Source organism: Leucoraja erinacea, chromosome 3, assembly GCF_028641065.1.
Source record: "Leucoraja erinacea ecotype New England chromosome 3, Leri_hhj_1, whole genome shotgun sequence".
Classification (NCBI taxonomy): Eukaryota; Metazoa; Chordata; class Chondrichthyes; order Rajiformes; family Rajidae; genus Leucoraja; species Leucoraja erinaceus.
Window position 1 is genome coordinate 47,903,158 of NC_073379.1, and position 12,016 is coordinate 47,915,173.

General features: G+C 40.6%; 1 protein-coding gene across 22 annotated transcripts in view; it reads left to right on the forward strand.

The window, feature by feature from the left end:
* The window catches only part of LOC129695551 (receptor-type tyrosine-protein phosphatase delta-like), a 570,848-nt gene extending 565,235 nt beyond the window's left edge, over nucleotides 1-5,613 (forward strand). For all 22 annotated transcript variants that reach the window (XM_055632599.1, XM_055632618.1, XM_055632598.1 and 19 more), the window contains one exon: nucleotides 1,709-5,613. In XM_055632599.1, the coding sequence (XP_055488574.1) occupies nucleotides 1,709-1,777 (69 nt within the window). In that variant the 3' untranslated portion in view covers nucleotides 1,778-5,613. The remainder of the gene's footprint in view (nucleotides 1-1,708) is intronic.
* The last annotated feature ends 6,403 nt before the right edge of the window (nucleotides 5,614-12,016 follow it).

Genomic DNA, 12,016 nt, shown 5'->3' on the forward strand with positions numbered 1-12,016 from the left:
GCAAAAACTAGTGAAGTGCGGCCATAAATAGCACTTGCAAAGTCCCAATGAATTTTCCAAGACCAATTTGACTGAGATAATGCATGGAACTGGCTGTGATTCAAGAAGTGCACACAGTCCAAGTGGAGGTCACTGCAGGTATACCTGTGCATTTGGAATGCAGCTTCCTTTTCCCTTAGCATTTAATGTGAGAGGACGATCATGTGTGATTTGGAAAGTTTAACATTGTGAATCACCACGACTGATTTCCGTTTGTGGTAACAATGATGACAGGTGCACTCAACGCTGCCAAATGTTGTCAAATTTGTTCTTCATTGAAAGAAGCCGAAGCTATTTTTATTCGGACCTTGGCAATAAAAACACTGGCTTTGTGTTTCCATTTTTCACTGACAAAATATTGTCACTGCACACATCACTTGGAGAATATGCCTGGCAGTTACAAAGAAAGGGACATGAACTGAAGAAACTCTTAATGAAATAAGTTTAGGCAAACACAGAACACTCTATCTGTTCTCTGCTTGCCTGACAAGTTGAATTTTAGATGCCCAGAGGAGTATTATCTTCCTTCGAGGTTGCAACTAATCAGTGTGCAGTCCTCTGGCTGTGAGAGCAGAGATATTATGGCATAGTCTTATTCCGCCATTTCTAAACACATTGAAGTTAAGACGAATTAGGACTCTATCCTGACCCGTGAAATTTCCCTATGTTGCTGAAACAATAACATACCTCGGATTGTTTAAATGTACAGAATACAAGATTGCAAGACAATAGCAGCAGGAAAAAGGCCAGCAGGCCCCTCAAGCCTACCCCGCTATTGGATGTGATCTGGCTGATTTATGCCTCCACACCTCTTCTGTGCCAATTCCTTGTAACCTCCAATATCACAGCACTGTATACTGCAACATTGAAAGCTTTGCACTGTCCTGTCAAATGTGCAGAGGCATGGAACAACCCCTTAAACATTTTAGTCAGTAGTTTTTATCATGTATAATCAGCTTGATAAATGCACCTTGTCAAATATCTGGTAAATGATCAAAACCTCTTTTTTTTCCTTAGAGGATGATTAATGTAATTCAAGGTAATAGCTATTAGATAAAGAATAATTTGGAATACATCGTGGCTTTTATACCTTAATTTATTCATCTGAAAAAAAACAGTTCTGTTTATATGGGGCATTTCACCTATTTGAAGTACCTGTACCTCTAAGATAGTGTGAAGGAATTTCAGCAAAAGATGTTAGCTTTGTTTCAAAGGCCTGATTTGAAAATACATAACCATCTCCGATCTACCACTACCATTTTAATGAATTACGCATTGAAGAATCATCTGTTCAGTTGAGTTTCATAAATAACTCCAGCATTTAATCTTAAACGAACCATATTATTTGCAAGGTTTAATGGTACTTTCAGATGCACTTTGTACTTACAGTGATAATAAATCATATGATAAAAGGATACAGAGATGAATTTCATCTAATGTCAAAGGCTAATGTTTGTAGAGCTGTTTAATCTCAAAAGAAAGCCTTCAATAATACGTATAAAGTATGACATTCCTGTAATGTTGTCAGTGCATAGTAATCCATAGATACTAAGAACTGCACTCTGTTGAACTATATTGCTCTCAAATATTCAGTCTGAAATGTAGCCACATCATTTACTGTATTTAGTGCTCTGTTATTGGAAATTCATTTCCTTTTATCTTTCTGCAGGATCAGTATCAGTTCTGCTATCGAGCTGCACTGGAGTACCTTGGAAGCTTCGATCACTATGCAACGTAAAACCTGATCCACCTTGGATTTACAGTAGGCCACATAAGATCCAGAAAGCCTCTTCTGAGCCATACAATGTGCTTGAGAAGTTCTACTTACTCCTAGCTAAAGATAAATTAGTGGGGGGGAGGGGAAATTAAAAAATAAACTATTCCAGGTGGACCAAGAATTGGCAGTTTAATAACCTACTTGAGAAGAAGAGGAGAATCCTTCATGATGAGGCATCAGAAGGATTGTTCAGACAACTCAAGGATTCAACTTTGATGATTGAAGTGGAGGGAAGCCTATTGCAGAAGACGGAGATTGTGCTAAGGATTATCTGAGAACTGTGGAGAATGGATTGCAAAGCTGAATCTTGAGAGTACTATGCCTGCAAAGGAATGAAAATGTTATGAAAAGGCCAGTTCCTGACATAAGAAACTAGTAGGACCCGTTTGCTTCGATATCACCCCTTTCCACCATTTGCTCATACTAATTATTAAGAGGGAGGGAATGTTCAAATTACTGATTTAGTTTTTTAGTACTGTAATATACTGCTGACCTGTGCTTCATTTTTAACTGTGTAAACTTCTTTCCCTTTTTTAACAAAAGTTTATCATTCAATGAAGTGAATTTAAAAAGTTGCTTATTTGTTCATGTTTTTTCCAGACTGTAGCTTTTTTTAAGCTGTAGAAATGATGTACGTATCTGGCTGTAGAAACGGAAATAATTTGAATTTTTTGATGCACATTTTTTTTTGTGCTGTCCTTTTATTTATCTTACCACATAATGGTCTGATTGAGTTTTTCATTTCAATGAAAGTTGCCCTTAGCAGTCAGTTAATAAACAAATCAACTCATAAATTTCAATGAAAAAGGGCCTTTAAGGAATCAACAGGGAGGGGCAAAGTATAAAGCTACTGCTACTGAATTCATCAGATCATCCATGTCAAAGATTTTAAGATGTGGTTGAATAGCTCACCAAATATATCACTGGTAACCTCCATCTGAATAATAATTAGTTGTCTAGGCTTCCATGATGAGATGGTGAAAAGTTAGTGTCTACTGGAATGCACATCAATGAACTCAGTAATCCATGTTTAATAGGTTCGTATGATATACTGAAACGTATCTTTGCACATGTACGCAATAAATTGCATATAAAAAAAGCAAATAAGTTTTAAAATATTTAGCGTGGGACTTTCATTTCGCTTCTATACTTTATAGTGAGCATGTTGTTAAATATACTTGGATTAAGTAATCCCTGTGTCAGAACTAAAATGGGGTTAAAAGTCAGTTTAATTACTGTATGAGGATGGAAAATCTTAAGGGGAGGATAACAGTTCAAAGCATTTCACATTTTATTGAAGCCATAGTCTACAGAGTTTTTGTTCCTTTACGGGTTCAGTGGAATTTAACTTTCTGAGAAGCCTTGCAGCAAAGTCGCATCAGTAATATCACTGGTGGGTCATAAACGTAGGGAAAAGTCAAATTTGTCCCAGAGTGGCTCTACTGCAAAAAGAGGCAGTGATCCAGAGGGCCTCGATGGCAAGAATTAGGGCTGTGCTAGATCAACTCTGTTGCAGGATGTAGGTGTTCTCCAGAGGAACTCCTATCACAAGAGACGGGAGGTATCCCAAGCACTAGGAAAAATTTGCAGCTGTTATTGCTGAATTCTCAGCTTCCCAACCACAAATTCCTCATGATTAGGGGGCTCCACAATGCCCGTGAAGCTGCCCTTCCATGTTGTTTGCTGTAACCATCTGCCCAGAGCACTGTGACAGAGTGGCCAAGCAACATAAGGAGACCAGGCTCCAGCATCTAGCATCTCCCCAGCAGAAAGAAATCTCATGTTCTGATGAATGGGAGTGATTTTGAACATGAGTCACTCGCCATAGACTATCCTTCCTCTTTAAATGGTAACTTTATATGCAAATTAGATGCCATTATACCATTTTGTACATACTTTTGCATTTAATTTCCATTTCTGAATTGAAGTGCTTAAAGTGTATTGAGGTCTTTTGTGTACCTTAACATTATAAAATCATTTAGCAATCTGTCAAATCCAGTAGGTGGTCATTTTACATTATTACATCTAGCTAGCAGAAATGAGCTCTGTGGAAAGCACTGAAGCTTCTTGATCAGTGGTATGGTCATGGTCATGATCATCCCAGTTGTTTCACCAGGTCATCCAACAACTTTTTTAAATGTATTGTCCTTGATACGACAGTCATATTTGGAGTTTCCATCTTTTTTATATATGAACATTGGATTCCCTGTCTTGGTTCCATTCCCATTGCTTTTAGCAAGACCAAACATAATGTAGAGTCTGGCAAGCCACAGTGTTAGTGGGTTCTTCGCATTAAGAAAACTAAGAGCATTGAAAGTAAGTGGAAAGACATGTCAGGAATCATTACGGTACAGAGTAGACAGTCTGTGAGGCCAGTCACCCTATTTTCTTTTTTGATTTTCTTTCCTTCGACACTCGGTGGTCAAAAGCTGTTTTTGAAATCATACAAAGCACTTTTTCTAAAACAAGAAAGATGACAGAAGGCTACCTCAGGATGGAGCCGTGAGAGTTTATATCATGTCGATGCACCTCTTCACATGTTGTTATATTAACAATCTGCTAACTGTTCCTGTGAGATGAGATACAGACCATTACCTAGTAAGAACCACCAGTCTAACCTCAATCAGTATTGAGCCCAGTTGCTGAGGTTGCCAAGTATAACTGTTCATATATTTGTCCAGTTGATGGTTGTCTCTTAAAAAACAAAGTATCTGTTTTGTACCAAGAGCTATTTGTGAAATCATAAGAACATGTTGAGTGAGAAAACTGTTCCAATGGAATTCTTGTTTGGGAATGCATTTTCCCCCCAGAGCTGAAAAAGAAAACTTTGAAATATTTCAATTGAAAATCAGAATGTGGGGAGCCAGGGTAATTATAATAAAAAGGAGTAAGTTGTCAAGAATACTCAGCCTATTTGCTGCTTTTTTAATCTAGTTTCTCATTGATGTGTGTTCCTGATGCACTCACTCTCTCCCATTCCACTATCACGGTCTTATTGAAACTTCTTATTCTGCAAATTCCTTCATAATCTGCAGAAAGATATATTTTTCTCTCTTTGAAAGCTGACAAGGTGCTATAATTATTTAACCATTAACCTATGTAGGCAATATATAAATATATACATATAATTTTTTTAATTAGTTGCATTCAGATAGATAACATTTGTATGATGCAAGTATATTTTAATTTAGTAACTCTTTTTGCAAATTATTTTCTCATATTAGTTGTTGTTTTCTGTTCTTAATGATCCAATTTGCAAAAATCTAAAGTCCTCCAGGGAGATGTGCACTTTTCCAAAACTTTGTACTATGCACTGCCCTCGTGATTCTACACCCAAAATTACATGCTACTTGAACCCTTGTGTAACTTCCGCGTTCACTCTAGGTATGTATGTAAATAACACGGAACTTTAAGAGAAAAAGGTCGTTGCAATGATACCCAAATACTCTGACAAATCTCCCGATGGCTTCACGTTCTACGCCCATCTTGTTCTGTGAATTTTTTTTCCCATTCAAGCTTAGAGTGCTTGGTTTTATTTTCAAAGTATAACAGACTGTGTTCACTGCTCTCATTTGAATGCATAGATTGAACAAAATAAAATGTAACATGGCTTGTTCAAAGAATCATACAATTACCTCTAGTAGTTAACATAAATGTTTTACAGATTGAAAGGCGTGCTTTTTATTTTCTTACTTAGGTTACATTGGTGGCAAAAAGTCTGTAAGAAAATCAGTTATTTGCTGACACAAGTTCCATTTGTTACAAATGAATTCTAATAAAAATGTCAGTGTTATGCACCAATGGTGGTCTTTATTAAACTTGGAGGTACTATGTGCATCTTCATCATCGTGACTGGTGATGGGGAAATTGTGAAGCAGGTGAATATACACCTAGTTTTTATATCTGCTCTGTCTCAGGTTATAGTTGCCAGTCATCTGATTATGTTGGTCAGCCAGTAGAGGGTACCATAATGTACCAGCAACGTACCATATGCAGCATCTGAAGCTTCAGTATCTATTATTGCATATGTGGAAATTGTGCAGCATCCTGGTGGTGCAATGAATGATCTGACCTCTAAATTAAATATTCATCTGGTTCTCATCCAAAGTTAATCTGCTGATATCATGACACACTCAAACTGGTCACAAAACTCCGCCACCTCTCCATCGGCTTTTGCTTGGGATTGCTGAGTTGTCATCATGAGGCAATGGCTCAGTGGATTGCAACCTCCTCTCTTCAGCCTCAGGATTGCATTGGTTGTCCTTCTACAGAGGACACTCAGCAGGTGCAAAGTGATGTGGTGGAAGACTGAAAGATCTCTCTCCCTGGATTCACCCCGGCTGTCCATCGGCCCAGGCTGCGGCCATTTTTGCCAATAAGCTCAGTCTGAAGCTGGGTCTACTGAGTTTGAGTTTACAGTGGGTATGGTAAAAAGCTTTTGTTACATGCTAACCAGTCAATGCATTTCGTTGTCTCTGTACTGTACACTGACAATGACAATAAATTGAATCATCATTTCATTTCATTTCAACAGAAAGACAATACACGATTACAATCAAGCCATCCGCAGTGTACAGATACATGATAAGGGAATTATCAATATCAATCAATATCAGTTTTATTTGTTATTTGCACATAAGGTGCAAGTGAAATGAATTTGCCAAGAGCGTTACAATGAAAAGAGAACACACAAACACACAATAAAAATTTATCACAAACATCCACCACAGCATTCATGACTGTGGTGGAAGGCACAAAAAATTTGGCCAGTCCTCCTCCATTTCCCCCCGGGGTCAGGACCTCAACCCTCCGCAGCCGACGCTGCAGGCATCCAGGTGTATAGACAAGGTAAAAAGTCCAGGTAAGTCCTGAAACGGTGCCTCCCCACCGGAGACCGGGGCTTCAGGTTGGTGCAGGCTGCAGGCCAGAGGTCGAAGATCTAAAGACCCCGCCGCGCTGCAGCCGGAAGCATCACAGACCACAGGACCGGAGGTCCGAGCTCCTCTCCAGTGATCCCTGGCGAGGGACCCCGCTCCTGATGGTAAGTCCCCGTCGCGCCCGCGGTAGAAGTAGGCCGTGGGCCGGCGGTCAGAGCTCTTCTCCTCCCGGGTACCCAACGAGGGATCCCAGGCTGTGGACGCTGCGCCAGCTGGAGCTCTGCAGGCCCGTGGCGAGAGTCCACACTGCGCCCGCCGCTGAAACCCCGGGCACGTCTCTGGGAAAGGCCGCGCCGATCTCGATGTTAGGCCACGGGGAGGCGACATGGAAAAAGTCGCCTCTCCATGGAGGAGGCAACCAAAATAGTTTCCCCCTAACCCCCCCACACAAGACACACAGTGAGGCACCAAAAACACACATTAGGACACACTAAAAAAAAGTAGAAAAACGTACACACTGCTGATAGGGCGGCCGGCTTGCTGCGCCCCCACCGACCTGTGAATAATGCAAGATAAAGTCCGGTAAAATCAGATAAAAGATAGACCAGGGGTCTCCAATGAGGTAGGTAGTAGCTCAGGACTGTTCTCCAGTTGTTGGTAGGGTGGTTCATTTGCCTGATAACAGTGAGGAAGAAACTGTCCCTGAATCTTGAGGTGTATGCTTTCACACTTCTATATCTTTTGCCTGATGGGAGAGGGGGAAGAGGGTATGGCTGGGGTGCGACTCGTGCTTGATTATGCTGCTGGTCTTGCCAAGGCAGCTTGAGGAGTAAATGGAGTCAATGGAAGGTAGGTTGGTTTGTGTGATGGTCTGGGCTGCATTCACAATTCTCTGCAATTTCCTGCGGTCTTGAATGGAGCTGTTCCCAAACCATGCTGTGATGCATCCTGATAAAATGCTTTCTATGGCGCATCTGTAGCAATTGGTGAGAGTTGTTGGGGACAGGACGGACGTCCTAAACCATCTAAGGAGCATTTAAGGTTGTCCATGAACAATATCTACAACCTCCTGCAGAATAAATCACCCACTAAGTACCACGTAGAACCATGCAAACACCTGTGGGGGTTTTTTTGCAAAGCTGTATGCCTGCTCCCTTTTAAAAAAAAAATTTCTGGCAAAGGAGAATGAATTCAGCTTTCATAGAATTGAGAATGCTAGTGACCTTGAACCAGAAACAAACTCCGATATATTTTGGATAAAATCTCCAAATCTACCCCAGAGGGAGTTCACAAAAAATCATGACCGAGGTAACCTTCACAGCGACCTTCACAGGGTTTGGTGGCTTGCTGGATAATTAACTGGACCTGTATCTAGAGGCTTTGGCCATTGATCTGAAGTCCATATCCCGACATGGCATTTGGAGAATTTTAAAACAAGTATTTGAATACATATGTATAAAGTAAACACCACACAAAGGAATTGCAGATGATGGTTTACAAAGAAAGATACATAGAAACATAGAAAATGGGTGCAGGAGTAGGCCATTCAGCCCTTCGAACCTGCACCGCCATTCAATATGATCATGGCTGATCATCCAACTCAGTATCCTGTACCTGCCTTCTTTCCATACCCCCTGATACCTTTAGCCACAAGGGCCATATCTAACTCCCTCTTAAATATAGCCAATGAACTGGCTTCAACTACCTTCTGTGGCAGAGAATTCCAGAGATTCACCACTCTCTGTGTGAAAAATGTTTTTTTCATCTCGGTCCTAAAAGATTTCTCCCTTTATCCTTAAACTGTGACCCCCTGTTCTGGCAAAGCGCAGGCGTAAATCGGTGGGTCAGGCAGCATCTCTGGAGAACATGGATTGGTAACGCTTTGGGCCAGGACCTTTTTCAGACTCAAAAAGCTATTACCTTGCTATAAAGGCCCGTGGCCATGCTATTAAAGACCTATTTGGTTCACCAATACCTTTCATTGCAGAATATTAGCCATTCCTATTTGATCTGGCCAATATATGAGTTCAGGCAAGCAGCAAAGTGATTGAGTCCCCAACGACATCCAAGTTGGTCTGGCAAGGTACTCAATTGTTTCCAACACAAGGATTGCGGATATTGAAGCATGAAATCCATCACCATTCTGTTCCAAAGGTCAAATAGAGATGTTGAAATTGAATGCGAATCCCATGTCCCGTGTGTGAATAAATGAAAATGTCCTTTGAATGATGCTGATGTGTGTGGCACCAAATAGGAATTGATTTCACCAGTGGGGCTAAAACTGCCTTCCACAGACCAGAATCTTGAGGTCACCTACGCAGCAAGGCAACCCTCTGCTGCAAGAGGATAGGGCCCAGTGGAAGAACATTTCTGAGCTTTAACAGATTTTATCTGATAAATGTGTGGCAAACAATCTGGCAAAGAGCTTTGTGAGAGTGAGAGCAAACGGTGTGTACTGAGCAAAAAAATATCTTGTTTATTGTGGTCTGAAAAGCATGAGCAGCAGGATAGAAATTCAAGATTTTTTATTTCTCATTGAGTTACAGTTACAAATCATGGAATTAGGGCCTTCAGCCCTCCATGTCTATGCAAACTATTGAGTATTAATGTATACAAATTCTATTTACCAGCACCTGGTCCATAGATTTCTATTCATCAGTGATTCATCTTCACCTGAGATAGGCTGAGAGTTTCTCACTAGCCAGGCACTCAGGCAGTGTGTTCCAGATTCCAACCGCTCCTTGGGTGAAAAGGTTACTCATCAGATGCTCTCCAAACCTCTTACCCTTTCCTCTAAACCCATGGCCTCTATTTTTTGAAACACTTGCTTTGGAGAAGCTATCATGCTATCTGCCCTGTCTGTGCCCCATCATTTTGTATGCCTCTGTTAGGTACCTGCTCCCCTCTGAGGAAAACATATCCAAAAATTCAGCCTCTTTCTGTTTCAAGGTTATGCCAAAGACAATTGCACCCAATCGCAGACATTCAGCCCATGAATGCCTTTCTCCATAGGATGATGTTTAAGATGATCACTAGCTCCAGATCTTACAAACCCTCTGAGACTAGCATTCAGAAAGAAGGTGTTTCCGAGAATCGAAATGGTGCCCTTTGGGCCAGTATGTCCGTGCTGACCTCTTGCCCATCTGCATAACTCCTATCTGTCCACATTAGGACAATACTTACAAGCCAAAACGTTTTTCACTGTAAAATAAACTAAACTACTTTACCTTTTACTACCTTCCAAGATGGCGCCTACCTGCGGCGACATTTTGCCAGCGGCACAACAGGAAAACTTTAATGTAGGAGTATTTCTGAGCGTATTCACATATTCTGTTGTGCTGCAGCAAGTAAGAATTTCATTGTCCTGTCCGGGACATATGACAATAAAACACTCTTGGCTCTTTTTTAATGTTTCACTAAATGGTTCTTAAATGTACTAAATGTATCTAATTCCACCACATCCTCTGGCAGATAGTTCCAGATACCAACTACTCTCTGTATAAATATATTTACCAACCACATCGCTTTTAAAACACCTGCCCCTCACTTTAAACCTATGCCCTCTTGTGGTTGATATTCCGACCGTAAGGAAAATATTTTCCTTATCTATGCCTTTCATAATCTTAAATAGTTCTATCAAGTCACCTCTCTGGCTCCTTCACTCCAGTCAAAACAATCCCAGCCTATCAAGTTTCTCCTGGGATCTTTAATGGACATTTTTTTGGTGGATGATACATTTGGTAATTATTATAGCTTTGAAACAGGAAACAAGGGTTAATGGCCTTTGGCTATTAATGTGAGATGGCCTTTGCTAACAAAATCCTGGATATTGTTTTGGCCGTTAAAAAGCTGCTGAGGCAAGGTCAGAAACAAAAACAGAAAAACAGAATAACGCACAAGAGCATCTGTGGAATAATAACATAATTAACTTTTCAGGTCAAAGACCTTTCTTCTTTCTTTTCCAGCTCAGATAAAAGATTTTTAAACTGGAATGTTAACTCTGTTTCTCTTTCCACTTATGACATCTGATCTGCTAAGTATTTCTGTTTCTGATCTTCTTCATGAATGTAACAATAAATAATGTAATTCTTATAAAATAATCAAAATGACTCAGTCAATGACACAGAAGAAAAAAAAATTGAAGAAGTTCTCCTCCTCCCTCCGCAGAAAACAAAAATCTCCTCAAGGTATGCCTACTTTGAAGAAGTTCTCCTCCTCACTCCAAAGAAAAAAACTCCATAAATGCAGCCTCACCTGCTGATTTTCTCCAGCATTTTTGTCTACCTTCGATTTCCCAGCATCTGCAGTTCCTTCTTAAACATTTTGTCTACTCCACTGCGAAATCTCCTCAAGGTATGCCTACTTTGAAGAAGTTCTCTTCCCTCCGAAGGAAAAATCTGCTCTACATCGGTGAGATTGGCGTAAGCTTGGCGATCGCTTTGTCCAACACCTCCGCTCGGTAACCAACCTGATCTCCCAGTGGCTCAGCACTTCAACTCCCCTTCCATTCTGAATCCGACCTTTCTGTCCTGGGCCTCCTCCATGGCCAGAGTGAGGACCACCATAAATTGGAGGAGGACCAAATTGCAGCACCTCATATATCGCTTGGGCAGTTTGCACCCCAGCGGTATGAACATTGACTTCTCTAATTTCAGGTAGTCCCTACTTACTCCTTCCCTTCTCAGCTCTCCCTCAGCCCACTGTCTCCACCTCTTCCTTTTTTCTTCCCGCTCCACCCACCCTCACATCAGTCTGAAGAAGGGACTCAATCCAAAACGTTGCCTTCACTCCATAATGCTGCCTCACCCGCTGAGTTTCTCCAGCATTTTTGTCTACAGCCAATGACAATTGTCATCTGAATTGCCAAACACTACCAAACTGTTATTGATGATTCATTTTTGATTCTAATATAATATTTAGTGTCTTGCTGCTTTATTTCAAGGTAGATTTTGGGAGTGGTACCACACCACTTTAACACAGATCCAAGGGTAGGCCCCATTCTGTGTGAATGACCTTAATCAAGAGCTTTGAGAACAAGATGGCTTCCATTATTGGTCAATGTCGACTGCTGCAAGGGAAGAGGAATGTCAAAATTCTCATATTTCCGAGTTATATTTGGAGACACTTTCAGTCAGAGGGCGGTTTTAGTTTCATATTGATATTGCTTTCACTATCAGTGCCAAAGTGACCACATTACAGCAGCCTAGATATGTCGAGATTTACATCTTATTTTTTAGGTATGGACAAATGTGGAGAAATGCATTTCTCTTTGTTCATCTCTTTTACATAACTAATTCATGTTTAAAAAGTATAAAGTGATGCA